This window comes from Lutjanus erythropterus, chromosome 2, assembly GCF_056507025.1.
Source record: "Lutjanus erythropterus isolate fLutEry1 chromosome 2, fLutEry1.hap2, whole genome shotgun sequence".
Classification (NCBI taxonomy): Eukaryota; Metazoa; Chordata; class Actinopteri; order Lutjaniformes; family Lutjanidae; genus Lutjanus; species Lutjanus erythropterus.
The window spans coordinates 41,721,326-41,747,238 of NC_139318.1; the positions used below are offsets into that span (position 1 = coordinate 41,721,326).

General features: G+C 39.3%; 1 protein-coding gene across 1 annotated transcript; it reads right to left on the reverse strand.

Annotated features, from left to right (window-relative positions):
- Positions 1-2,311: 2,311 nt before the first annotated feature.
- LOC146332207 (protein NLRC3-like) lies at positions 2,312-21,804 on the reverse strand. The gene is made up of 8 exons (XM_084743506.1): positions 21,663-21,804; positions 19,661-19,764; positions 16,542-16,622; positions 13,036-14,800; positions 11,984-12,157; positions 9,818-9,991; positions 5,254-5,427; positions 2,312-2,756 (listed from the first exon to the last, which is right to left on the reverse strand). Exons 1-8 carry the CDS (start codon positions 21,788-21,790, stop codon positions 2,528-2,530), a joined length of 2,829 nt encoding a protein of 942 aa, XP_084599632.1. The 5' UTR covers positions 21,791-21,804; the 3' UTR covers positions 2,312-2,527.
- Between the last annotated feature and the right edge of the window lie 4,109 nt (positions 21,805-25,913).

A 25,913-nucleotide genomic window follows, 5' to 3' on the forward strand; every position in this document is an offset into this window, starting at 1 on the left:
ATTTGGGCATTAACGAACATTCCTGACCATTGTTACTGCCATTTCCACATCACCATATATTATCTTGACACATGCATATACATGAAAAATAATTTAGAAATAAAAAATAAATGCATTTAGGCTGAGTTACCAGGCCGTCTCAATCTTTTTATTTCCACTCATCAAGAAAAAAAAGTTGAGAAAACAAGGAAACTTACTTCAACCACTTTACTCTATTTTTGAAAGACAATTTTTTGGGGTTTCTAAAACACAAAAATTCAAGTTTTGTCTAAATAAGAAAAGTAAATTATGTAAACAAAACTTTATTAGCTGGTCAAACTTTTTTAAAACTTTAGACTTTGAGTTAGGCTCAAAACTCAAAAATCTATTGAAGTAAGTTTCCTTGAAATGTGGTTTTTACAGTGTCGAACATTTTATCTGCTTCATAAATGAGACAAAAAAAGAACATTTAGGTGGAATTAACAGGCTCTTGTTTTTTCCTCTCATCATTAAAACAATCAACACTTCAAATGTTTTATAAAAGCTGGACTGTAGATATAAATATGACATTTTGCAGAATTTCTCCCAGTCTTTTAATTTCCAAGGGACCTAAATAAAATCTCCTGCGACCCACTTGTGGGTCACGAGCCAGTGTTTGTGAATGATTGCTCTATATTGAGAAGAAAGTTCAGATATTTGTGTTCAAATATTAAAGTGAAAAAATAAAGACTCAAGTAAAGTACAGACGCCTGAAAACCCAACTTAAAGCTGCTACAGTCATCTCTTATATTTGGTTGATTTTGTCGCCCTGTGAACAAAAGCAGAAGTGTTTCCATGGTAACAATCACAAAATACAAGGTCAAAATTAAAATGTCAATAAAACCTGCTCCTGCTTCATTTTAACTGTCTGACTGTAACTTTGTGTGTGAAAATGTAAACAGGCTGCTTTCATCTGATTTCACACATTCAGAATAAATATATAGTTAACTCCTTCATTTTACCTCTGTCATATAGAGGCATCAGGATGAAAGTGAGACTGTTTGTAACCTGTTATAAACTCACTGCAGGAGCTTTAAGTCACCACCTCTGCAAGTGACGTCACTACGTTCTTTAGCACAATCCAGGGGTGTCCAACCTGCGGCTCCGGAGCCACACGTGGCCCAGAGACTGCTGAAAGTGAGGTGGAGCTCATTTTAACTGCTTATTAACATTGTTGGTTAGTTTGATGTAAACTAAAGCTTCATATTTGATAAACTGATGACATGTTTTATATTTAAAATATGAATGTGAAGAGTAACGAGTAACTACAGCTGTTAAATAAATGTGGTGGAGTCAAAAGTTGAAGATTTCCTTCTGAAATCTAGTGCAGTAGAAGTAAACAGGAGCATCACGTGGATGTACTCAGTACAGTACTGGAGTAAATGTACTCGGATACTTTGCACCAGTGGAAATACAGAAAACAAAGATGGTGGGGGGAATTAGTCACGTTACAGCTGCTCCCATTCAACAATACAAACAGAAGAACAGAGAAATGACAAGAATAGAAAAAGAACAAGTCTGTCAAAATATTGACATTCTACTACAATATATAAAAGAGATAATAATATAATCAATATATACAACAGCAAGTTCACAAGTAAATATGGGCCTTATTCTACAATATATACCACCAATATATTCATATAAAAAGTTGGAGCCTCTCCACACACAAGCTGCTGCTGCTTCAACCTCTGTGGATCATCAGGACACAGCTGATCCTCTCAACACCTCCTCCTTCATCATCATCACTCTGACTGAGATGACTTCCACCTGATGAGAGAAGCAGACAGACAGCAGGAGTCATAAATCAGTGTTTACTGAGACTCTTCTTCATCACATCCAGTGCAGAGCAGCAGGACTTCAGTCCTGTTCAGAGCACAAGTGGAGCGGAGCTGCTTCCTTTCAGCTCTCATGTTAACCTGTTGGAGTCAACACACTGAGCTGGAAGCTCACAGACCATCAGGTCTGTTGACTCTGCAGACTCACTCAAGTACACAGTGGAAATAACCTGCTGAAAGTCCCTGAACGCATCATGACACCAGAAACACAGAGACATTCACTGCTCACTTTAATGATGGATTTACTGCTGTAAGAGATCAAAGCTGTTAAAAACCAGAGTCTCACTTTGAATATTTCATATACTTTTGGAATATTAACATGATAAACATGAATATTCAAAATATTTGGACAAAACTAAAGACACATGGACAGATATATATATTTATGACATTAAAGGTCCTACATGTTCATATAAAGACTGAAGACAAATCATCAGCTGTGGTTACTGGACCACATGGTTACTAAATGTAACCATGGTTCTATGAAATAAGAGCCAGTGATTTGCAGGCTTCAGTCAGACTGATCTGAGAGCTGTGACAAAGATGAACTGATCAATTGTTTAGTGTTGAAACAAACACTTTGAGATCCTGAAGCCTGTCACCGTTCTCCTCTCACAGCTTCACTGAAGAAAACAGGAAATACTGGATCTTTACTTTGACTCAAACTGTGTTTACTTCAATACTGCTGAAACCAGCATGGACTGACTCCGCCCCTCTACTGACCTCAGAATCTCCAGTCGACAGTGCGGACTCTTCACAAGATCACACAGCAGCTTCACATCTGAATCCTTCAGGTTGTAGTTGTCACTCAGGTCCAGCTCTGTCAGATGGGAGGGGTTGGACTTCAGAGCTGAGGCCAGAGAAGCACAGCTGATCTCTGACAAACTGCAGCGCTCCAATCTGAATAAAGAACAAATGATGAAGATAAAAATCCATTTATAATCCAATCAGATGTGTTCAGGTTTTAAACATGCAGCTCAATATTACTATGTCCTAATCAATGAACTTTTTTCTAAAACGAGTAGAGAGATTTTGTCATTATGTTATTGTGGATCATCATAATGTCAGCCTTCTACACACATCACCAAAATGTCAGCACAACATTCACACACAGATTAATAACATGCTGCTGATCTCAGACCAGTCTGAGCACCTTTTTTTAAGTTATGTTTTGGTCTTTTTGTCTTTCTTGGACAGGACAGCTGAAAGGCCAAAACGCACTGCAGGCTTCATCTGACACACGTCAATAGACTGATAACTGTCAGATAACTGTTCAGTACCATCAGGATTTATCATCAAAAAAGTTTTATATCAGTTGGCACTTCACACACGATCCCCCTCCCTCCCTCCTCTCTGCTGTCCCTCTCTAGATCTTTGTAGTTATGATTAATTGATGGGGAGTAATTAAATATTTAAGTAAGTACACAAATGGAACTTGGAGCAAAAAAAAAAAAAAAATCACACACCACCGAAGTGTGCAGTAATGTTATGTTTCATGGTCATAAAGTTTTTATATCAAGTTGGCGCATCTGTCCATATTCACACACTCACTCCCTCCCTTGCTCTCTGCTGCGGGTAGATTTTTTTTTAAAGTCTGCTTTCAGGTGGAGCTAAAGCTCAATCAGCACTCGCTCCTAACGTCCATGCCTTTTTTATTCCATTTAACTCTCCCCAAACATGAACTGCAGCTGCAGATAAAAAAGCCCTGGTCCTCATTTGACGCTTCAAAATCGAAACAAGTTCGGAGTGTGAGCTTCAAGTCAGTTTGACGTGCGTCAAGATGCTTTCAGTGCGTGTTCTGCCATTTAGAACAATGGGTGCACTTCAAAACGCGAGCATCAGACACCTTTAGTGCGCTTTGGTCTTAAGTCTTTCATCTCATTTCCTCCTCTCACCACAGCAAATGGCTGTTTTATATCAGACCATGAGGAGATCTGTGCAGCTTTTAATGAACATTTTTCATCTGCTGGTAACCTGTTTGATCAAACTTACACCTCTGTCCAGTATTGATCCAGTCACCCAGATAATGACAACTCCTCCTTTTTCACTGCAGCCTTTCTCTTTTGATGAAGTGGCCAATGCACTCCTTTCTATGGATTCTAAGATTTCTGTGCGAGTGGATAAACTTGATCCCGACTTTTTAAAACTTGCTGCTCCAGTTGTGGTCTGTTACGTTACACATATTTTTAACCTTTCAGTCAAGGCTCAATCCTGGGGCCTGTCCTGTTCACACTTTATATCAGTGATATTACCTCAGCTGTCACTGGCTGTAATATTCATCTTTATGCAGATGACACCATTTTGTTCTGTATTGTGAATGATGAACACTGACATAAATTCCCTCCAACACTGCTTTTCTCATCTACAAGTTGCACTCAGTAATAATAAACTGCTTCTCAATGCAGACAAATCTAAATTCATGTTGTTCAGCAGATCGAAAAATATGAATCTTGACAGCCTCATCATCTCTACCAACAATATTGAAAAGCTCACAGAGTAGAAGTACCTTGGTATATGGATCCATGAAAAGTTAACCTTTAAATATCATGTTTCCAAGCTGCTGACTTCTCTACCAATGAAAATTGGTTTCTTTTATAGAAATAGACTCTCCTTTCTGCTACATTGTAGAAAGATGCTCGTTGAGACAACTTTTTTTAATCCCCTGGACTCTGTTTATCACTCTGCCTTAAGATTCATCACTGGAGACAGTTATAACAGCCATCATTGTGACTTGTATACTAAGGCTGGGTGTCCCTCTCTCTGTGTAAGACGTGAAAGACACTGGCTTATATTTATTTATAAAGATCTTATCGCTCTTTTATCTTCGTAACTGTTTTTATTTATTGACACTTTGATTTATTTGTACATTTTTATTGTGGCTTTTATTGTTTTTCACTTCTTTTTGCCACTTTTATGTAAGTTTCTCTTTGGTGTTTCCTGTGTCTAAGTGCTTTTATTTTTTATTGTTTTACTCTGCAACATTGAAAATGAGTCTCTACCTCAATGTATTTCCAAGTTAAAATAACGGTTGAATGAATGAATGAAAATACTGTGTTCTGAAGGTTTTGTATAAAAAGAAATTCCTGAACATGTGTTGAACTTGTTTGACTTTTTTGATTTATTGATGTCTCACATGGAACAAAAATGATAAATGTTGATTTAATTTGGCAGCACATTGAAGGATAAATCCTAGTTTCCTTAATAACATGAATCCAGTTTGAGTTCAGACTAAATTTACAGATAAACTGTTCAGACTGACAAACTTTAAAAAAGAGCTGTTGTGATTTCTGCTGAAACAAACCCAGAAAACAAGAGAACTGAAGGAAATTTAAAACTTCTCTTGTGGATTTCATTTTGGTAGATATACAATGTACAAGAGCAAAATACATGAACTGACCTCAGAGTCTTCAGTCGACAGTGTGGACTCTCCAGTCCAGCTGACAGAAGCTTCACTCCTGAGTCCTTCAGGTTGTTGTAGCTCAGGTCCAGATCTGTCAGATGGGAGGGGTCGGACTTCAGAGCTGAGACCAGAGAAGCACAGCTGATCTCTGACAAACTGCAGCCCCTCAATCTGAATAAAGAATAAATTATGAAGATAAAAATCCATTTATAATCCAATCAGATGTGTTCAGGTTTTAAATGTGCAGCTCAACATTACTATGTCCTAATCAATGAACTTTTCTCTAAAATGAGCAGAGTGACTTTGTCATTGTGTTATTGTGGATCATCATAATGTCAGCCTTCTACACACATCATCCAAATGTCAACACAACATTCACACACCTATTCATTAGGGGTGTGTATCTCACTGACTGAAACGATTCGATACATATCTCGATAAAAGTTCAACCATATGATACATCTGAGAAATGTTTAAAAAGCCAACGATTCAGTACGATACGATTTAGTCCAGCGGCTCTACTCCGAGCTCCTCCCGGGTGACAGAGCTCCTCACCCTATCTCTGAGGGAGTGCCCCACCACCCTGCGGAGGAAACTCATTTCAGCCGCTTGTGTCAGAGATCTTGTTCTTTCGGTCATGACCCAAAGTTCATGACCATAGTTGAGGGTAGGAACGTAAATTGACCGGAAAATCGAGAGCTTCGCCTTTCGGCTCAGCTCCTTCTTTTCCACGACAGACTGGTACAACAACTGCAATACTGCTGCCACCGCACCAATCCGTCTGTCAGTCTCATGCTCCTGTGGTCCCCAAACGGGACTCTCTCCGGCCCCTGGCTGCGCCTAGAAATTCTGTCCATAAAAATAATGAACAGAACCGGTGACAAAGGGCAGCCCTGCCAGAGTCCAACATGCACCAGGAACAGGTCTGACTTATTGCTGGCAATGCGAACCAAGCTCCCGCTCTGGTCACACAGAGATCGTACGGCCCTTAGCAAAGAGCCCCAAACTCCATACTCCTAAAGCACCTCCCACAGAATGCCACGAGGGACACGGTCAAATGCCTTCTCCAAGTCCACAAAACACATGTGGACTGGTTGGGCAAACTCCCATGAACCCTCAAGCACCCTGTGGAGGGTATAGAGCTGGTCCAGTGCTCCACAACCAGAACGAAAACCGCATTGTTCCTCCTGGATCCAAGGTTCGACTATCGCCCGAATTCTCCTCTCCAGTACCCTGGAATAGACTTTCCCAGGGAGGCTGAGGAGTGTGATCCCCCTATAGTTGGAGCACACCCTCCGGTCCCCCTTCTTGAATAGAGGGACCACCACCCTGGTCTGCCAGTCCAGAGGCACTGTCCCCAACTGCCACGTGATGTTGCAGAGGCATGTCAACCAAGACAGCCCTACAAAATCCAGAGACTTGAGGTGGATGATGTTTATATGTAAACAACAGGATAAGGACTGAAACACTGAGTATGTCACAGGAACAAACTGTGGAGACAAGGCAATCCAGATTGTTTGTGGGGTTTTTGTTTGTTTGTTTGTTTTACTTTGTGTGTATTTTTTGTAAAAGCAATAAAAATAAACTATAATAAAAAATAAATCCTGCAGCCTAAATGAGAATCTGTGAACAAACTTTCAAACTGTTTAAAAGTCATTTTTGCAGTAAGATGATCTGCTGCTCTGTTTCATATGAAGAGTGCTGTGGTTTGGATTGAATTTAACCGTGGCATTGTACGGCCCGCAAGGTCGAAGACAAACCACACCATTTTACTTAGGAGGCTAATGAGACGTATGAAATGTTCTAAATCGGCTTTTATTTTGAAATGCTTGTGTGGCGCGAGTGCGCTTCCCACTGTCACCCACTGTGAGTGATGTTTGCAGTCACTGCAACTTCTGCTGAGGTGACTGATTCACGCCCACGGCAGGTTGAGCGAATGGGGATTTTCATTTTGTTTGTAGAACACAGTTGATGGAGGAAAACACTGGAGAACTGAAAAAGCATAAGGTTGATGCCGAATGTAGTGTTTAATAAGTCTTTAATAAGTATTTTTTCACAGAGGTTGGCAATAAGGCTGTGTGCTTAGTTTGCAACAAACATGTTGCTGTGTAGAAAACAGTATTACTTTTTGTCAAGATTTTTGTTTTTTGGCATTGACAGTCCACACTGAATTATCCAAAAAACAAAACAAAAGTTCTCCTCTTCTCATAAATTGAAAAAAGAAACCTACATGTGTTTATAGGTCAGGACAGGAGATATTTTACTGTTTTGGATTTTTTCATATCAGGTTTGTTTTGTTGCTCAACAGTTCTTGTCAAAGATGCAAACAGGAGTACATGTGTCATAGTCTGCCTTTCCCTTCATTCCTCATGTGTCAGCTGTTTCCCCCTCCCCTTTGTTTCTTGTGGTTCCTTGTTTGTCTCTCTCTCTGTGTGTCTGTGTGTCTGGGCGTGGCTCATCAGCTCTGCTGCAATCAACTCCTGCTACCAATCTGCCTGCTCACCTGAGAACCATCCAGCAATCAACCCCAGCAATACAAATACTCCGGCTCTGCAGTCCAGTCTCTGCCAGATCGTTCAGTTTGCCTTGCACTCGACACTCACGGGGAACCCATTCGCCTGCCACTTCAGCCTGCCGTCTGTCTCCAGCCTTGCCCTGCCTGCCTGCCTCTGATCCATTCACTGGTACTCGTTTGCCTGCCTACCCTGTTTCACCTGAGAGTTCTGCATCCACCCAAGACGTCCATTCCTGTTTGTTTAACAATAAAACCACCTAAACTGCTATCCGGGTCTCGCTTTTGGGTCCAGTTATTTCCATTGGATATAACAACATGATGAGTTGTGTCCAAGCATCATGTGTTTGTTCTGTGTGTACAAAACAGTATTATTTTGTCATGTTGTTTGTTTTTGGCACTGAGAATCCACAGTGGATTATTAAAAAAAAACAAACTAATACTCTCATGTTTTTTTGGTATATTTTTTACCTGGCTGTTATTCAGCTAATAGTTCTTGCCAAAGATAAAACAGGTATACAGGATGGGTTGTATCCATAGCATCTCTGGTGTGCTGCTTTAGATTACCTGTACAGTATTTTCAAAGACTCCTGTATACTTTAATGTTCTTAATAAGATGCTGTTTGGAATGATTTTTAATATAATAAATACTGAAGACTAAGAGCAAGTGTGCAGTATGTTTTCTATATTTAATCTTAGCGATAAAATTGAGGTACAGTGTGACAAAAATTTGTGCAGCCCCTGGCAACAATCAGGGCTTCTCATGTGGCCCCCTAGGAAAAATAATTGCCCAGCCCTGGTGTAGAGGGAGTGGGGTGTGGAGGAACAGTGGTACCCCATGTTACCTGCTCTCACAGTGACATGACGTCTTTGTGGGTCAACTCGTGGCTCTGTACTCTGCTGTCAGACACGTTTTACATCAATGATTTACAGCAGTGTTTCACATCTTTCTTATTAAACCCAAACTGATTCTACACTTGTGGGTTATTAAAGTTTGGAGGTGCGACATCAGTTCTTTCACTGTCTGTTTTGAGGAAATGAAGAGGAGACACAGGAGAGGGAGAGGGGAGCGCTTGTTTTGTGTGAGGGAGGCAGCAGGAGTCCAGTGAGAGCGGTGCAGACAGAGAAAACAGAGGAAAGTTACAGTGACAGTTCATTGATGCCAAAAATGAAACACACACATGTTCCTAATGAGATGTATGGATACACTGGTGCTGCATCGATTATTTCAGATTCACACTCAGCTTTTTACAGATAAAGTTCATCTGAACTGATGAACTAGTATCTTACACATTAAAGCCTGATGCATCAGATGAATGAGTGAATCGTTACACAACTACAATTCATGTCAACACAGATTAATAACGAGCTTCATCCTCATCATCTTTAGAACTGAGCAGACAGACATGAATGTTGTCTTCATCTTAAATGGAAGCTGCTACCTTATTATTTATGCTCCTGTTTACTGGTCGACTCACAACACAAAGTGACATCATTTTCTAACAGGAAGCATCATCACATGTTGAAGTGTCGCCTGTCGTTGGTCACACATCAGACACCACACTTCAAACACCTGACTTTGGAAATATGCTTCACAGACTCTGTGTGTGTGTGTGTGTGTGTGTGTGTGTGTGTGTGTGTGTGTGTGTGTGTGTGTGTGTGTGTGTGTGTGTGTGTGTGTGTGTGTCAGTTCCAGTAACATATTGTGTTCTGAAGGTTTTGTATAAAAAGACACTTCTGAACATGTGTTGAACTTGTTTGACTTTTTTGATTTATTGTCTCACATGGAACAAAAATGATAAATGTTGATTTAATTTGGCAGCACACTGAAGGATAAATCCTACAGTTTCCTTAATAACATGAATCCAGTTTGAGTTCAGACTAAATTTACAGATAAACTGTTCAGACTGACAAACTTTAAAAAGAGCTGTTGTGATTAGTGCTGAAACAAACCCAGAAAACAAGAGAACTGAAGGAAATTTAAAACTTCTCTTGTGGATTTCATTTTGGTAGATATACACTGTACAAGAGCAAAATACATGAACTGACCTCAGAGTCTTCAGTCGACAGTGTGGACTCTCCAGTCCAGCTGACAGAAGCTTCACTCCTGAATCATACAGGAAGTTGTGACTCAGGTCCAGATCTGTCAGATGGGAGGGGTCGGACTTCAGAGCTGAGGCCAGAGAAACACAGCTGATCTCTGACAAACTGCAGTCCTTCAATCTGAATAAAGAATAAATGATGAAGATAAAAAAACATTTATAATCCAATCAGATGTGTTCAGGTTTTAAATGTGCAGCTCAACATTATTATGTCCTAATCAATGAACTTTTCTCTAAAATGAGCAGAGTGACTTTGTCATTGTGTTATTGTGGATCATCATAATGTCAGCCTTCTACACTTTTGAAGGCTGACATTTCCTCCTCTCACCACAGCAAATGGCTGTTTTATATCAGACCATGAGGAGATTTGTGCAGCTTTTAATGAACATTTTTCATCTGCTGGTAACCTGTTTGATCAAACTTACACAGGACCACCTCTGTCCAGTATTGATCCAGTCACCCAGATAATGACAACTCCTCCTTTTTCACTGCAGCCTTTCTCTTTTGATGAAGTGGCCAATGCACTCCTTTCTATGGATTCTAAGATTTCTGTGAAAGAGGATAAACTTGACCCCGACTTTTTAAAACTTGCTGCTCCAGTTGTGGTCTGTTATGTTACACATATTTTTAACCTTTCAGTCAAGGCTCAATCCTGGGGCCTGTCCTGTTCACACTTTATATCAGTGATATTACCTCAGCTGTCACTGGCTGTAATATTCATCTTTATGCAGATGACACCATTTTGTTCTGTATTGTGAATGATGAACACTGACATAAATTCCCTCCAACACTGCTTTTCTCATCTACAAGTTGCCTCATCATCTCTACCAACAATGGTACAAATATTGAAAGGCTCACAGAGTATAAGTACCTTGGTATTTGGATCCATGAAAAGTTCACCTTTAAATATCATGTTTCCAAGCTGCTGACTTCTCTACCAATGAAAATTGGTTTCTTTTATAGACATAGACTCTCATTTCTGCTGCATCGTAGAAAGATGCTCGTTGAGACAACTTTTTTTAATCAGTCTCAGACTATGGTGATATTTTATACATGCACACCTCTGCTGCCACTCTGAAGCCCCTGGACTCTGTTTATCACTCTGCCTTAAGATTCATCACTGGAGACAGTTATAACAGCCATCATTGTGACTTGTATACTAAGGCTGGGTGTCCCTACCTCTGTGTAAGACATGAAAGACACTGGCTTTTATTGATTTATAAAGATCTTATCGCTCTTTTACCTTCGTACATCAGTTCAATCATTTCATTAGATGTGGGCTCTTATCAAACTCAGTCTAGTGACTGGATTACACTGCAGGTGTCGGCTGTTTTTACTGAATCTGGAAAATCCACTATTTCATATTGTGCACCTGTAATGTTGATCAACAGGCAGAACAATTTAAAGCTTTCCTCATTTTTATCCACAGGACAATTTAAATCTTTAACTGTACTGCATTAGTAGTAGTAGTAGTAGTAGTAGTAGTAGTAGTAGTAGTAGTGGTTCTAGATGTTCGTGTTTTACCTGATTAATGTGTTCTACATTTTAACTGTTTTTATTTATTATTGACACTTTGATTTAATTTTACATTTTTATTGTGGCTTTTATTGTTTTTCACTTCTTTTTGCCACTTTTATGTAAGTTTCTCTTTGGTGTTTTCTGTGTCTAAGTGCTTTTATTTTTTATTGTTTTACTCTGCGACATTGAAAAGGAGTCTCTACCTCAGTGTATTTCCAAGTTAAAATAAAGGCTTAATGAATGAATGAAAATATTGTGTTCTGAAGGTTTTGTATAAAAAGACACTTCTGAACATGTGTTGAACTTGTTTGACTTTTTTGATTTATTGATGTCTCACATGGAACAAAAATGATAAATGTTGATTTAATTTGGCAGCACATTGAAGGATAAATCCTCCTTAATAACATGAATCCAGTTTGAGTTCAGACTAAATTCACAGATAAACTGTTCAGACTGACAAACTTTAAAAAGAGCTGTTGTGATTTGTGCTGAAACAAACCCAGAAAACAAGAGAACTGAAGGAAATTTAAAACTTCTCTTGTGGATTTCATTTTGGTAGATATACACTGTACAAGAGCAAAATACATGAACTGACCTCAGAGTCTTCAGTCGACAGTGTGGACTCTCCAGTCCAGCTGACAGAAGCTTCACTCCTGAGTCCTGCAGGAAGTTGTCACTCAGGTCCAGAACTGTCAGATGGGAGGGGTTGGACTTCAGAGCTGAGACCATGACTTCACAGTGAGTCTCTGAGAGTCGACAGTTATTAAACCTGTGATGACAGAGAATATGAAAGTTAAAGAATAATAAAATCTGACATTTTATTACAAAAATAAAGTGACAAAGCACATGAACCTGAGCGGCTGCAGCTCAGCTGGTCAGTCACTGATCACAATGAAGTGTAAGATCACTGCAGGTTGTTACTGCACTTGTATATATTTACCCCAGTCATGTGTTTGTGTGTATTTTGATGAATCTTATGTTTCTCCATCTGCTTTTCATCTCACACTAAATTAACTGAATGACTCCTGTTGCATTAATAGTTTCATCAGTACTAAAGACTGAATGATTATCATTATCAGTTTTTCTCAAGTGGAGTACAGCAGATTATATATATCTATATCTATATCTATATCTATATATATATATATATATATATATATATATATATATATATATATATATATATATATGTATATATACATATATAGAGATATAGATATAGATACACACACACACACACACACACACATATAAAGAACAATAAACAGACACATTATAGAAACATACAGACAGAAAACTACTGTCAAAATATTTTCAAGTCCTCATATTTCCCTGCTGAATTTGTATCAAACCTCCATCACCCAAAGAAAGACAGAAGATGACAGAAGAAACTTGTGTTCACTGACTTGATGACTATAAACACAAAAAATGAGTTTTGTAGATATTTGTAGTTTAACACATGTTGAATTATTTCTATTATTATTATTATTAAACATTTGTATTCATTATTATTATTTTAATTCTAGTTGAAGAAAACTTTTACAGTGTAGAAGTTTTATATTGTGCATGTGTCTGTAAAGTCTCTTTAATACTGAAGGCTTCACCTTTTTGTTGCTTTATAATGTTGATAATCACATCTGGACTTACCGAGCCTTTCTGCAGTTCCTCACAGCTGGAATCAGTCTCTGTCGTCCCTCCAATGATGTGTTGTACTTCTTCAGGTCCAACTCATCCAGAACCTCCTCTGACATCTGCAGCATGTAGGTCAGAGCTGAGCAGTGGATCACAGAGAGTTTTTTCTCTGATCTGTTCTCTGACTTCAGGAACTCTTGGATCTCCTGATGCACTGAGAGGTCTTTCATCTCCATCAGACAGTGGAAGATGTTGATGCTTCTGTCAGGAGAGATCTTAGAACTGTTCATCTTCTTCAGGTTGTTGATGGCTCTCTGGATGGTTTCTGGACTGTTGTCTGTCTGACCCAGCAGGCCTCTGAAGAGTCTCTGGTTGGACTTCAGAGAGAGGCCATGAAGGAAGCGGACAAACAGGTCCAGGTGGCCATTTTCACTGTTGAGGGATTTCTCCATGGCTCTCCTCAGGAAGTCGTCCAAAGATAAGTTGTTTCCACCATCTGAGTCTGTGTATTCCCCCAGGAAAGCCTCCAGTACCTGTGTGTTCCTGTTGGTGTAACAGTGGAACATGTAGACTGCAGCCAGAAACTCCTGAACGCTCAGATGAACAAAGCAGTAGACTGTTTTCTGGAGGATAACACTCTCTCTTTTGAAGATCTCTGTGCAAACTCCTGAGTACACCAAGGCCTCTGTGACATCCAGACCACATCGCTCCAGGTCTTCTTGGTAGAACATGATGTTTCCTTCCTCCAGATGTTCAAATGCCAGCCTCCCAAGCTTCAGAAGAACTTCCATGTCAGCCTCATGGTACCTCTTCTTTGTCTGAACCATCAGGAAGTGTGAGTACAGGTCAGTCAGGGTCTTGGGCAGCTCTCCTCTCTGCTCTGTAGTCAACATGTCCTCCAGAACTGTAGCAGTGATCCAGCAGAAGACTGGGATTCGACACATGACATGGAGGCTCCTGGATCTCTTGATGTGTGAGATGATTCTGCTGGACAGATCTTCATCACTGAACCTCCTCCTGAAGTACTCCTCCTTCTGGGCATCAGTGAAGCCTCGTACTTCTGTTACCCTGTCAACACACGAAGGAGGGATCTGATTGGCCGCTGCAGGTCTGGAAGTTATCCAGACCAGAGCCGAGGGAAGCAGATTCCCCTTGATGAGGTTTGTCAGCAGCACGTTGACTGATGACTCCTGTGTGACATCAGACACAACCTGACTGTTGTTGAAATCCAGTGAAAGTTTGCTTTCATCCAGGCCGTCAAAGATGAACAGAAGTTTACAGACAGCCAGCTTCTCTGCTGTGACCTTCTGTAATGTTGGATGGAAAACATGGATCAGACTGAGAAGACTGTACTGCTCATCTTTGATCAAGTTCAGCTCCCTGAACGAAAGCAGAATCAGCAGACTGACATCTTGGTTTTCCAAACCCTCTGCCCAGTCCAGAGTGAACTTCTGCACTAAGAAGGTTTTTCCAATGCCAGCGACACCGTTGGTCAGAACGACTCTGATGTGTCTCTGTTGGTCAGGTAAGACTTTAAAGATGTCCTGGCACTTGATTGGAGTCTCATGGAGGGTCTCCTTCTTGGACATTGTCTCCAGCTGTCTCACCTCATGTTGGGTATTAACCTCTTCACTCTGTCCCTCTGTGATGTAGAGCTCAGTGTAGATCCTGTTGAGGAGGGTTTCACTTCCTGTTTCATCACTTCCTTCAGTCACATGTTCACATCTCGTCTTCAGACTGATCCTATGTTCATCTGAAACCTCCTGCAGACTGGCGTCCACTAAAAAAGACAAAAAAGCTGTGAGGCCATTTTACTCAGGAGGCTAAAGAGACGAATGAAATGTTCTAAATCAGCTTTTATTTTGAAATGCTTGTGTGGCGCGAGTGCGCTTCCCACTGTCACCCACTGTGAGTGATGTTTGCAGTCACTGCAACTTCTGCTGAGGTGACTGATTCACGCCCACAGCAGGTTGAGCGAATGAGGATTTTCATTTTGTTTGTGGAACACAGTTGATGGAGGAAAACACTGGAGAACTGAAAAAGCATAAGGTTGATGCCGAATGTAGTGTTTAATAAGTCTTTAATAAGTATTTTTTCACAGAGGTTGGCAATAAGGCTGTGTGCTTAGTTTGCAACGAACATGTTGCTGTGTAGAAAACAGTATTACTTTTTGTCAAGATTTTTGTTTTTTGGCATTGACAGTCCACACTGAATTATCCAAAAAACAAAACAAAAGTTCTCCTGTTCTCAGAAATTGAAAAAAGAAACCTACATGTGTTTATAGGTCAGGACAGGAGATATTTTACTGTTTTGGATTTTTTCCCATCAGGTTTGTTTTGTTACTCAACAGTTCTTGTCAAAGATGCAAACAGAGGTACATGATGAGTTGTGTCCAAGCATCATGTGTTTGTTCTGTGTGTACAAAACAGTATTATTTTGTCATGTTGTTTGTTTTTGGCACTGAGAATCCACAGTGGATTATTAAAAAACAAACAAACTAATACTCTCATGTTTTTTTGGTATATTTTTTACCTGGCTGTTATTCAGCTAATAGTTCTTACCAAAGATAAAACAGGTATACAGGATGGGTTGTATCCAAAGCATCTCTGGTGTGCTGCTTTAGATTACCTGTACAGTATTTTCAGACTCCTGTATACTTTAATGTTCTTAATAAGATGCTGTTTGGAATGATTTTCAATATAATAAATACTGAAGACTAAGAGCAAGTGTGCAGTATGTTTTCTATATTTAATCTTAGCGACAAAATTGAGCTACAGCATGACAAAAATTGTGCGGCCCCTGGCAACAATCAGAGCTTCTCATGTGGCCCCCTAGGAAAAATAATTGCCCACCCCTGCTGTAGTGTAAACTTCATAAATACACTTTAGCTTTTATAGATCATTTTACCAAAGAATTCAAATTAAATGATTAAACAATCAGAAATTATAACTTTATTTATTACTGATCTATACCGAGTCAGTGTAAGTGTTTGATTGACAGCAGAGGCAATAGGCTGAGCTGCAGCTCTTCATCTAAACCAAGGACCCCTTACAAGATAATATAGGATATAATAAAGGAATGTCTTCTATAGTCTTACAGCAAAATACCTGTTTCTGTCCATGAAGTCTGGAGGCTGTGAAAAGAGCAGAGACTGTAGCTTCAGTTTCAAGATTACTGTCACCAATTCACCCCCAGCAGAGACACACTGAGGTCAGACACAGACGGCTACATGGATCCATCTGGACACAACTGAAGATCATTTTCTCAGATTTTGAAGATTTAAAATCTTTACAGCGACTTCAACATCAGAGCAGAGATATATGAACATTTTATGAAGTTTAAATGATGAAATGGAGGTTCTCAGGTGTTTTGATGAAGAAATAAAATAAGATCCATCTTAGTTTGAAACAGTGTCTGTACTCATAGTTCTGCATCATGAATATAAATATTTTAGCATTTTGTCTTTATCCTTAATGAATCAACTTCCATCAGGTCAGTTTACAGTAAAAACAGTCTCTTACTTTGTGTCTGAGGGTCCAGGTTCATTACTGAAGACTGGAGGTTCACCTTTGGACTCTGCTCTCTGTCTGTTGGACTGAACTCTGCAAACACCAACATGTTTTTATTCAGATCACATAATTCCTTCATAAATCCTCTGATGAAAGTCATTTATGAAGCTTTAAATACACAAACTGCTGCTGCTGTTGATAATCAGGAGGTTTAACAGTTTGTATTAGTTCTCTTAGATTAGATTACAACTTTTCTAGTTGACTGACAGCTGTCACAGATACTAAGAAGAAGACGGGACAAATTATGTCTCTTTGTGTCACAGATTTTACTTCACAGTTAAATTCAGAAACAATGGGCCTCATTCACAAACAGTCTGTACACACAGATTTGTGCTTAAACTATGTGTATGAACGTTTTAGGCATAAATCTGGGATTTATCAATATTTTCTTACCTGAATTTTTTCTTACTCTGGGAACAAATGTAGAACTGTTTCAGACCACGCGTATGCACAAATAATAACAGGCCAGCTGTCTTAGAAAATGTTGAAACACACCTTTTATCTAAATGTAAAGCAAATGAAAACCATATTCATTAAAAAAAAAGTTTTAATAGAAGTCTTGGAAGTGTTTTTGTGGTTGAATTTATTTTCCTTGTTTTCAGGATTTTATCATAAATGTCTGTTTTATCTGTTTTTATGTGAAGCACTATTCTTGCATTTTATGAATGTATTCTGCCAGATTATTTATTATAATTTTTATCATTATTATTAATATTGTCACTTTCACCTTCCTTTCTTGATCCCATTTAAAGATATTTCCAGTAATTGCAGTGAGTCTCTTATCTTGAGCTGACAGATCAGGTTCTCCTTGTTTTCCACCTGATTCCTTTTTTATTCTTCTGGTCTGTTTTTCTTTTTAACACATCAACTTTAATGTCAAACCATTTCTTTTTCATCAGAGACACAGTCTGTTTCTCCTGGGACACAACACAACATGCACCACTTCAGTTACTGCAGACCCAGCAGTTATTATTGTGTCTCAGTGTGTCCTCTCTGTCTTCCTCCTCGGACGCTGGCAGTGCAGCGGTGTGTCCGCGGCCTGATTGGGCCTGAATGTGAAGTTACAACAACTTCACTGCTTCCTCCATGATACTTTTCTAAGCAAACATATTTCCTCATATAGAGAAAAGTGGGCGTGTCAGTCTGCAGGTTGCAGGCAGCGAGCATGAGTCTGTCACTTTAGAATGATTCTGATTCACTAACATACACATAGTGGTAAGAACAAACTCCATCAGTGAGAACGTTTCATCAATCAGATGGTGAATCTGCATGGGAACTTTTTTCTGTGCTCACAGTAATAACATTTCTGCTCACATGTTAGTGAATGAGGCCCACTGTTGTTAAACACAGTGTAAAAAGACAATTTAAAGACATATAGTACTGAAAAAATGCAGACATGTCCACAGCATGGACACAAAAAGTAAAGCTGCTCAGGGAGCTGCAGCACCTCCTAAAACCAGGTTTTATAAAAACCACCAACTGATAAACAAGTTTAAACTTAGTGTTAAAACTACAGTGTCAGGGTGACCCTGTAGCTCAGTTGGTAGAACGTCTGGGTCTTTCATATCGTCATCTGTCCTGTTCAATAAAGACAAAAAAGCCCAAAAAGATAACTTAATGAAAAAAAAAGAAAAAACACTACAGGTTCTTCCTCCTTCTTACAGGGTTATATTGGCTGTATGTGTAGTACTCAGGTATTTGAGGTGTTTTTTATCAGTTTTTTATTGTATTTATTCATCCATTATTGGATTAATTCTGATGTGGTCTTTAGAAGAAGATTTTCAAGTGTCCCACTGAATCCAAGTAACAGATATCAGAGCAGCGATCATCCTGTCAGACTCCTGGACAGCAACAGGACATAAGGTAACTGATATTACTGCAGCTGGACAGAGACACTCAGAGACACAGTGACTATATTAGTTCATCTAATAATAATGTGTGTCTGTATTTGTATTAGTTGTGTTTGTTGCACTGTTATAATGTTGGTGAGGTTTAATACAGTAATTAGCCTGCTTGTATATTAGCCCAGTGTTAAGCTAACTGACTAGCCTCGCTGACTTGCCTGTATTATTGTGATTGTAAATGTTCATGTGGTTCTGTGTGATGTTAGAGTGATATTGGCTGCTGTCATAGTTACTGTTTGGTGATCACATAGAAAGAATACAGATCTCATATTAAGATATATAAATGCCTTTAATCAACACTGGTTATTAGCAATAACTCAGATTTATATGTTTATTTTTTCTGAGTGTTTACGTACTCCTTTGCTGCTCTGCTACGTCAGCTCACAGCATGTCTGGTATTTGCATTTCCAGTACAGCAGGTCTACCCTCATGAAGGTGTGTCTTTTATCTCAGGACAACAAACAACAAACAAACAAACACTTCACTTCCTATAAATCCTTAACAGCAAAAGCACTGTGTTATTTTGTTATCCAAAAGTTTTTATTATGAAGCAGCTAAATGAGGAAATGTTGCATTTTCACCAGCAGTAACTTGACACGACTCCTATACAGCTGAAAGTGACATGAAACAGTCAGATAAGGCAGATACCTGAAAGTACAAACAACAACACAGGAGAGAAACTTCACTTCAAAACACAGAGACTCAGCTGAAGCTACAAAAGTCCTGAGAGCTGAACACACAGAGACTTTTAAAAACCTATTTCTCCCTGAGATTCTGCACACACAACTGCAGTCCCACAACACACACGTGTTTGAGGGAGGAGAAAGGGGGGTCATCGTGGGTTCACTGCGGTGGAGGAGGTGAGGCGGGTCAAGCTCACTTTAGCCGAACTCCAGAAAAGGTCCATCACTGAGGCGACTTGGCGCGACAAAAAGTGTTTGTGGAAATGTAAATCACCGCGGCACAGTTTGACTCAGGTGACAATAAAAAACTCTGCTTGTTCCCTGACTAGAACCCTGTAGTGGTCAATATCTCAACTCACCAGTTTTAAAGGGTCACTTCCACACAGATGCTTCATTACACCCCGACTCTACAACATTACCAGAAACACTGAATGACTTAGTTATCAGTTCTCTTACTTTGTGTCTGAGGGTCCAGGTTCCTTACTGAAGCCTGGAGGTTCATGTCTGGACCCGTCACTGGACGCTGGAGACTCTGCTCTGTCCTCCTCCTCCTTCACACAAACACTCATCTTCTGATCTGAACTCAGTCTGAGAGAAACAGGAACACTGTGAGCTCAGAGCACAAGAATCAAGAAAAACAAGTTTTTTCAAGTGTCACACAGAGCGTAACAGATAAACAGACAAACACAGATACAGATCATCAATCAGACGGTGAATCTGCATGGGAACTTTTTTCTGTGCTCACAGTAATAACATTTCTGCTCACATGTTAGTGAATGAGGCCCACTGTTGTTAAACACAGTGTAAAAAGACCATTTAAAGAAGTATAGTACTGAAAATATGCAGACATGTCCACAGCATGGACACAAAAAGTAAAGCTGCTCAGGGAGCTGCAGCACCTCCTAAAACCAGGTTTTATAAAAAACCATCAACTGATAAACAAGTTTAAACTTAGTGTTAAAACTACAGTGTCAGGGTGACCCTGTAGCTCAGTTGGTAGAACATCTGGGTCTTTCATATCGTCATCTGTCCTGTTCAATAAAGACAAAAAAGCCCAAAAAGATAACTTAATGAAAAAAAAGAAAAAACACTACAGGTTCTTCCTCCTTCTTACAGGGTTATATAGGCTGTATGTGTAGTACTCAGGTATTTGAGGTGTTTCTTATCAGTTTTTTATTGTATTTATTCATCCATTATTGGATTAATTCTGATGTGGTCTTTAGAAGAAGATTTTCAAGTGTCCCACTGAATCCAAGTAACAGATATCAGAGCAGCGATCATCCTGTCAGACTCCTGGACAGCAACAGGACATAAGGTAACTGATATTACTGCAGCTGGACAGAGACACTCAGAGACACAGTGACTATATTAGTTCATCTAATAATAATGTGTGTTTGTATTTATATTAGTTGTGTTTGTTGCACTGTTATAATGTTGGTGAGGTTTAATACAGTAATTAGCCTGCTTGTACATTAGCCCAGTGTTAAGCTAACTGACTAGCCTCGCTGACTTGCCTGTATTATTGTGATTGTAAATGTTCATGTGGTTCTGTGTGATGTTAGAGTGATACTGGCTGCTGTCACAGTTACTGTTTGGTAATCACATAGAAAGTATACAGATCTCATATTAAGATATATAAATGCCTTTAATCAACGCTGGTTATTAGCAATAACTCAGATTTATATGTTTATTTTTTCTGAGTGTTTACGTACTCCTATGCTGCTCTGCTACGTCAGCTCACAGCATGTCTGGTATTTGCATTTCCAGTACAGCAGGTCTACCCTCATGAAGGTGTGTCTTTTATCTCAGGACAACAAACAACAAACAAACAAACACTTCACTTCCTATAAATCCTTAACAGCAAAAGCACTGTGTTATTTTGTTATCCAAAAGTTTTTATTATGAAGCAGCTAAATGAGGAAATGTTGCATTTTCACCAGCAGTAACTTGACACGACTCCTATACAGCTGAAAGTGACATGAAACAGTCAGATAAGGCAGATACCTGAAAGTACAAACAACAACACAGGAGAGAAACTTCACTTCAAAACACAGAGACTCAGCTGAAGCTACAAAAGTCCTGAGAGCTGAACACACAGAGACTTTTAAACAGCTATTTCTCCCTGAGATTCTGCACACACAACTGCAGTCCCACAACACACACGTGTTTGAGGGAGGAGAAAGGGGGGTCATCGTGGGTTCACTGCGGTGGAGGAGGTGAGGCGGGTCAAGCTCACTTTAGCCGAACTCCAGAAAAGGTCCATCACTGAGGCGACTTGGCGCGACAAAAAGTGTTTGTGGAAATGTAAATCACTGCGGCACAGTTTGACTCAGGCGACAATAAAAAGCTCTGCTTGTTCCCTGACTAGAACCCTGTAGTGGTCAATATCTCAACTCACCAGTTTTAAAGGGTCAGTTCAACACAGATGCTTCATTACACCCCGACTCTACAACATTACCAGAAACACTGAATGACTTGACTCTTACTTTGTGTCTGAGGGTCCAGGTTCATTACTGAAGTCTAGAGGATAATCTCTGGACCGGTCACTCTTCAGAGACGGACTGCTGGACACTGGAGACTCTGCTCTGTCCTCCTCCTCCACAGAAACACTCATTTTCTGATCTGAACTTAGTCTGAGAGAAACAGGAAAACTGACTGAGAGCACAGAGCACAAGAATCAAGAAAAACAAGTTTTTTCAAGTGTCACACAGAGCGTAACAGATAAACAGACAAACACAGATACAGATCATCAATCAGACGGTGAATCTGCATGGGAACTTTTTTCTGTGCTCACAGTAATAACATTTCTGCTCACATGTTAGTGAATGAGGCCCACTGTTGTTAAACACAGTGTAAAAAGACCTGCTTTAGGACTTCGCTAGATTCTGTTCTAAAAACAACCTGTTCGTGTTATTAATTTCGTGTTATTAATTTCTAGTATCTGTAAATTCCTCATTTGTTGATATGATTGCTGCTGGTCATGATATCTATTTTAAGTTCTTTTGTGCATTAGCTTTGGGTAGGGGTATGGGTGGGTTGTGGAGAGGGTGAGCAAGATGTTTGTTTGTGTATTTGTTGTGTATGTTTGTTATGTAAGGCTACTTCTGTCTGTATGTTCTTTTCTTTTTCTGTATTTGTGTTTATAGGACCCCCTCGAAAATGAGATGCTACATCTCAAGGGGCTATCCTTCAATAAATTCAAATTCAAATTCAAACAGACAAACACACACACACAGACAGTACAGTATAATAAATCACCTCAGTTTTCTTTAAATCTGTGTTTGTTTTCTCAGGTTACAGCAGGTTTCATGTGAATTTTTCAGCCAATCAGGACTTTGTGTCGACAGCTGAATCAAACAGTTGAGTTCATTCTAACATTTCTTTCCTCTACAGTCCACAGGGAGAAAACTGACTCACACACTTTGACAGTAAAATCATAAAAATGTTGTATTAACACTCACCCTGCCTCAGCCTTCAGTTCTCCTCTGTCTGCTCTGATCTGTCCACACAAAATAGAGCCTGGATGTTCTGACTTAACACTTTCATTTTCAGGTTCCCTCCCTGTTCTCATGCAGCCTACCTGGATCACCTGAGCAGTGTTGCTCCGCCCCTCTCTGTTTACAGAAAATTACTTTATCTGTGTGTGTGTGTGTGTGTGTTGTTCAACATGATGTGTTTATGTGTCTCTATTGACTTGAACAGACTGAATTAAAATGAGTTTGGGTCAAAATGTTGGTTGGCTGCTTCGATTCCACCACATCTCAGAGGGAAATATTCTTCTCTGAGAACTTCTTCCACCATCGGGTCAGCTAGCTGACTGTACTGAGACACAGACCTGCTGGGAGATAAAAGCTACAACTGCAACAATTTATCACTTACAACATTTTTCATTGATTAATAAATTAATTGTCAACTATTTTAAAAAGTCATCCGAGTCATTTTTTTGTAACTTTTTAAAGGAAAAATTCTCTGATTACAGCTTCTTAAATGTGAATATTTTCTGATTTCTTTACTCCTCTCTGACAGTAAACTGAATATTTTTGAGTTGTGGACAAAATAAGACATTTGAGGACATCATCATTTCTCTCAATACCGTCTCATTTGTCATTTACACACAAAAAACATGAGAAAACTGCTAAAAATAAACAATATTTATTTATTATTGTGGATGCAAAAGTGCTGTCAACTTACCAAACCATCAAGTCAAACTCTATCTTTAAGCCACGTTCAGCAGCATGGCTCTATGGGCAGCAGTGTCAGTCCATTCAATCCAGACTGAAATATCTTAAAACCAGGGCTGAACACACGGTTAGCATTGTAAGAAAGAGTTGGTGTCCATGTGAGCCAAAGTGCGTCTGCATTATCATTAAATTCAAACCGTCCTGGTGAAATTAAGACCCAGAGTCGAGTCTTCAGGTTCCAGCAGCTGTGGGTTTGTGGAAGAAGTTGTGGATTTGCTGAGCTGCAGCTTGACCCACGATAGGCTCCAGCTCGGCGGGGTCGGCGTTGGAGAGCTGCTGAATGCTCCAGCAAGACCAGAGTTTTGACCCTGCCGACCCCGGGGACCTGCTGGACCACAGCCAGGACCAGCGGATCCCACAGCTGAAATGGACTCGTCCTCCTGAAGGGGTTCTCCCTGCCCTTCTCGTGAACCTGGAGACAATTAGAGCAGGATGGAAAATTAACATCAGACAACACACTGTACTACTATGAGAGGTTTAGGCAAGGCAGCTTAGTTTAGAAGAGCTGGTGCGTGAATACCTGAAGCTGTACAACACGGCGGCAGAAATTTATGTGAAGCTGACAGAGGGAAACACTAATGAGGATTTATGTCTATCACAAAAATATGCTTTAGCAAAGTGGACGTCACTGACTGAAACACAGATATACAAGAAATGCCTAAAATAATTAAACAAATTAAACTGGTATGGATTGCCAGTTTATTGTTTTGTCTTCACTACTTACTACCTGAATGATGAGCTGTGAGGCTTCAGTCTGCCTTCTGACCGGCAGCAGAGTCAGGTCGAGGTCAAACACCACAAACTATGACAGAAATATTACATAATATTTAGTCTCAAAATCTGCCCAAATTGACGAAAAGCCGCCCAAATATTGTCTATAACAGAAAATACAAATGAATCAATAAACAATAGCAGTAGCATTGTGATTCAAATCAGTTTTTCAATATGACAAAATACTAAAACAACAATTTCAGAGCTGGCAGGTGCTCATGTGACCTCTGTCTGTGATGTCTTCCTAATAAACCTCTTGGAGCTGTTTCTTTGGGTTGGCAACAGTCAGGTTTATTCCATGTATATGCATTTAGAAATTTTTCATGTGTACATTTCTATATAAAATACACATACTATTCACAATAGATTTCATTACTGGACTGTTACCTTTTTTTCTTTTTTTTTTTTTTTCTTTTAGTTAAACGCAAAATAAGTTCAAGTCACATTTTTTAGAAAAATGTTACTACAATTCCTGAATATATTACACCTAAATAAAATAATTTGGGACACACGTACCTGCAGTTAAGACAAATGATGATAGAGCATAATCGGCGCATGCTCTCTCTCTCTGGAAAGACGGCATACGTTACTTTAAGCTAGCGATGCTCGAGGGATATTTTTTACTCGCAATAAAACACATAAAAACCCGTAGCTGACACAATTAAACTATAGCAAAATTAACATTAAACATCTAATTTCAAACAAAATACAGTCAGCTTTAAGTTTGAAGTGCTTTTAGAAGTTTTATCATTGTTTTGTCCACAGACATTCACAGATACATTACCTCAGTGCAAATCACCCGTTACTTTGAGGATTACCCATAATCCTTTGCTACTATTACTAACTGCAGGTACGGATTAAAAACAGCAGATGGCACTGTGTTCCCATTTAGCGGGATTTAAAAATTACTTTTAACATGAACCTTATTTAACTGTTAGACTCACAGGTTTACCTTTCTACCTTTTCTTTCTACCATTTGTGTTAAAAATAGAGAAAAGAAATGCGACAGGTCAAATATAAAAAAAATAATAGGTTTGATCTAACTTGGACAACTGCAACAAGCCTTGAGAGTACGCCAAATTAAAACAGTAAAATACTTAATAGTAGCAGTTAACAGTAGCCCCACAGTAATTTAACAGTAACTCAACCTAGTATTTTGTATTAGCAACACATTAACTCCAGACAGCTAATATAACAGCTAGCATGAGTAGCAAAAGTAAGTTTATTATAGACAAAATAAACTACCTAATACCAAATCAGCACTCCCAAAATTAGTACAAGGCTTACCTCAACAAAACCCTCTGAAGAGAGTAAATAAAAGATGGCTGTAAATATTTGCTCAGTCACTCTGTTCAGACAAGATGCCGGACGGCTATGTCAGTTAGTTAAGCAGCAACTGCTTTAGTGCCAGTAGCAGCTGGTATCTGCACAAGTTGACATTAAGTCAATAAACTAAACGCTGCACAGTAATTAATCCAGTAAATATACACTTAGAGTCCACAAGAGTAAAACTAAAGAGTAAAATGCTTAACACTAACAGTTACTGCTAGCTTAACAGGAATTTAACAGTAACTTAACTTAGTATTTCTTATTAGCAACACATAAGCTCTAGAGATAAGCTATAGTTTGAAGCCCCAAAGCTCCAAAACTCTTTTTCAGCACAACAGAAAGAAAGTCCCAAAGCTTCATGAGGCTCATCCACCCATAACTAAAATAGAACCACAG

Excerpts from the sequence above, each read along its gene's own strand:
- LOC146332207 (XM_084743506.1), bottom strand. The coding sequence starts at position 21,790 with ATGAGTGTTTCTGTGGAGGAGGAGGACAGAGCAGAGTCTCCAGTGTCC. Across the intron at positions 16,623-19,660 it reads ACATGAACCTCCAGGCTTCA|AGTTCAGTCCAACAGACAGA; the intron begins GTAAGGAACCTG and ends TGGTGTTTGCAG. Across the intron at positions 2,757-5,253 it reads TGTCGACTGAAGACTCTGAG|ATTGGAGCGCTGCAGTTTGT; the intron begins GTCAGTTCATGT and ends TTCTTTATTCAG.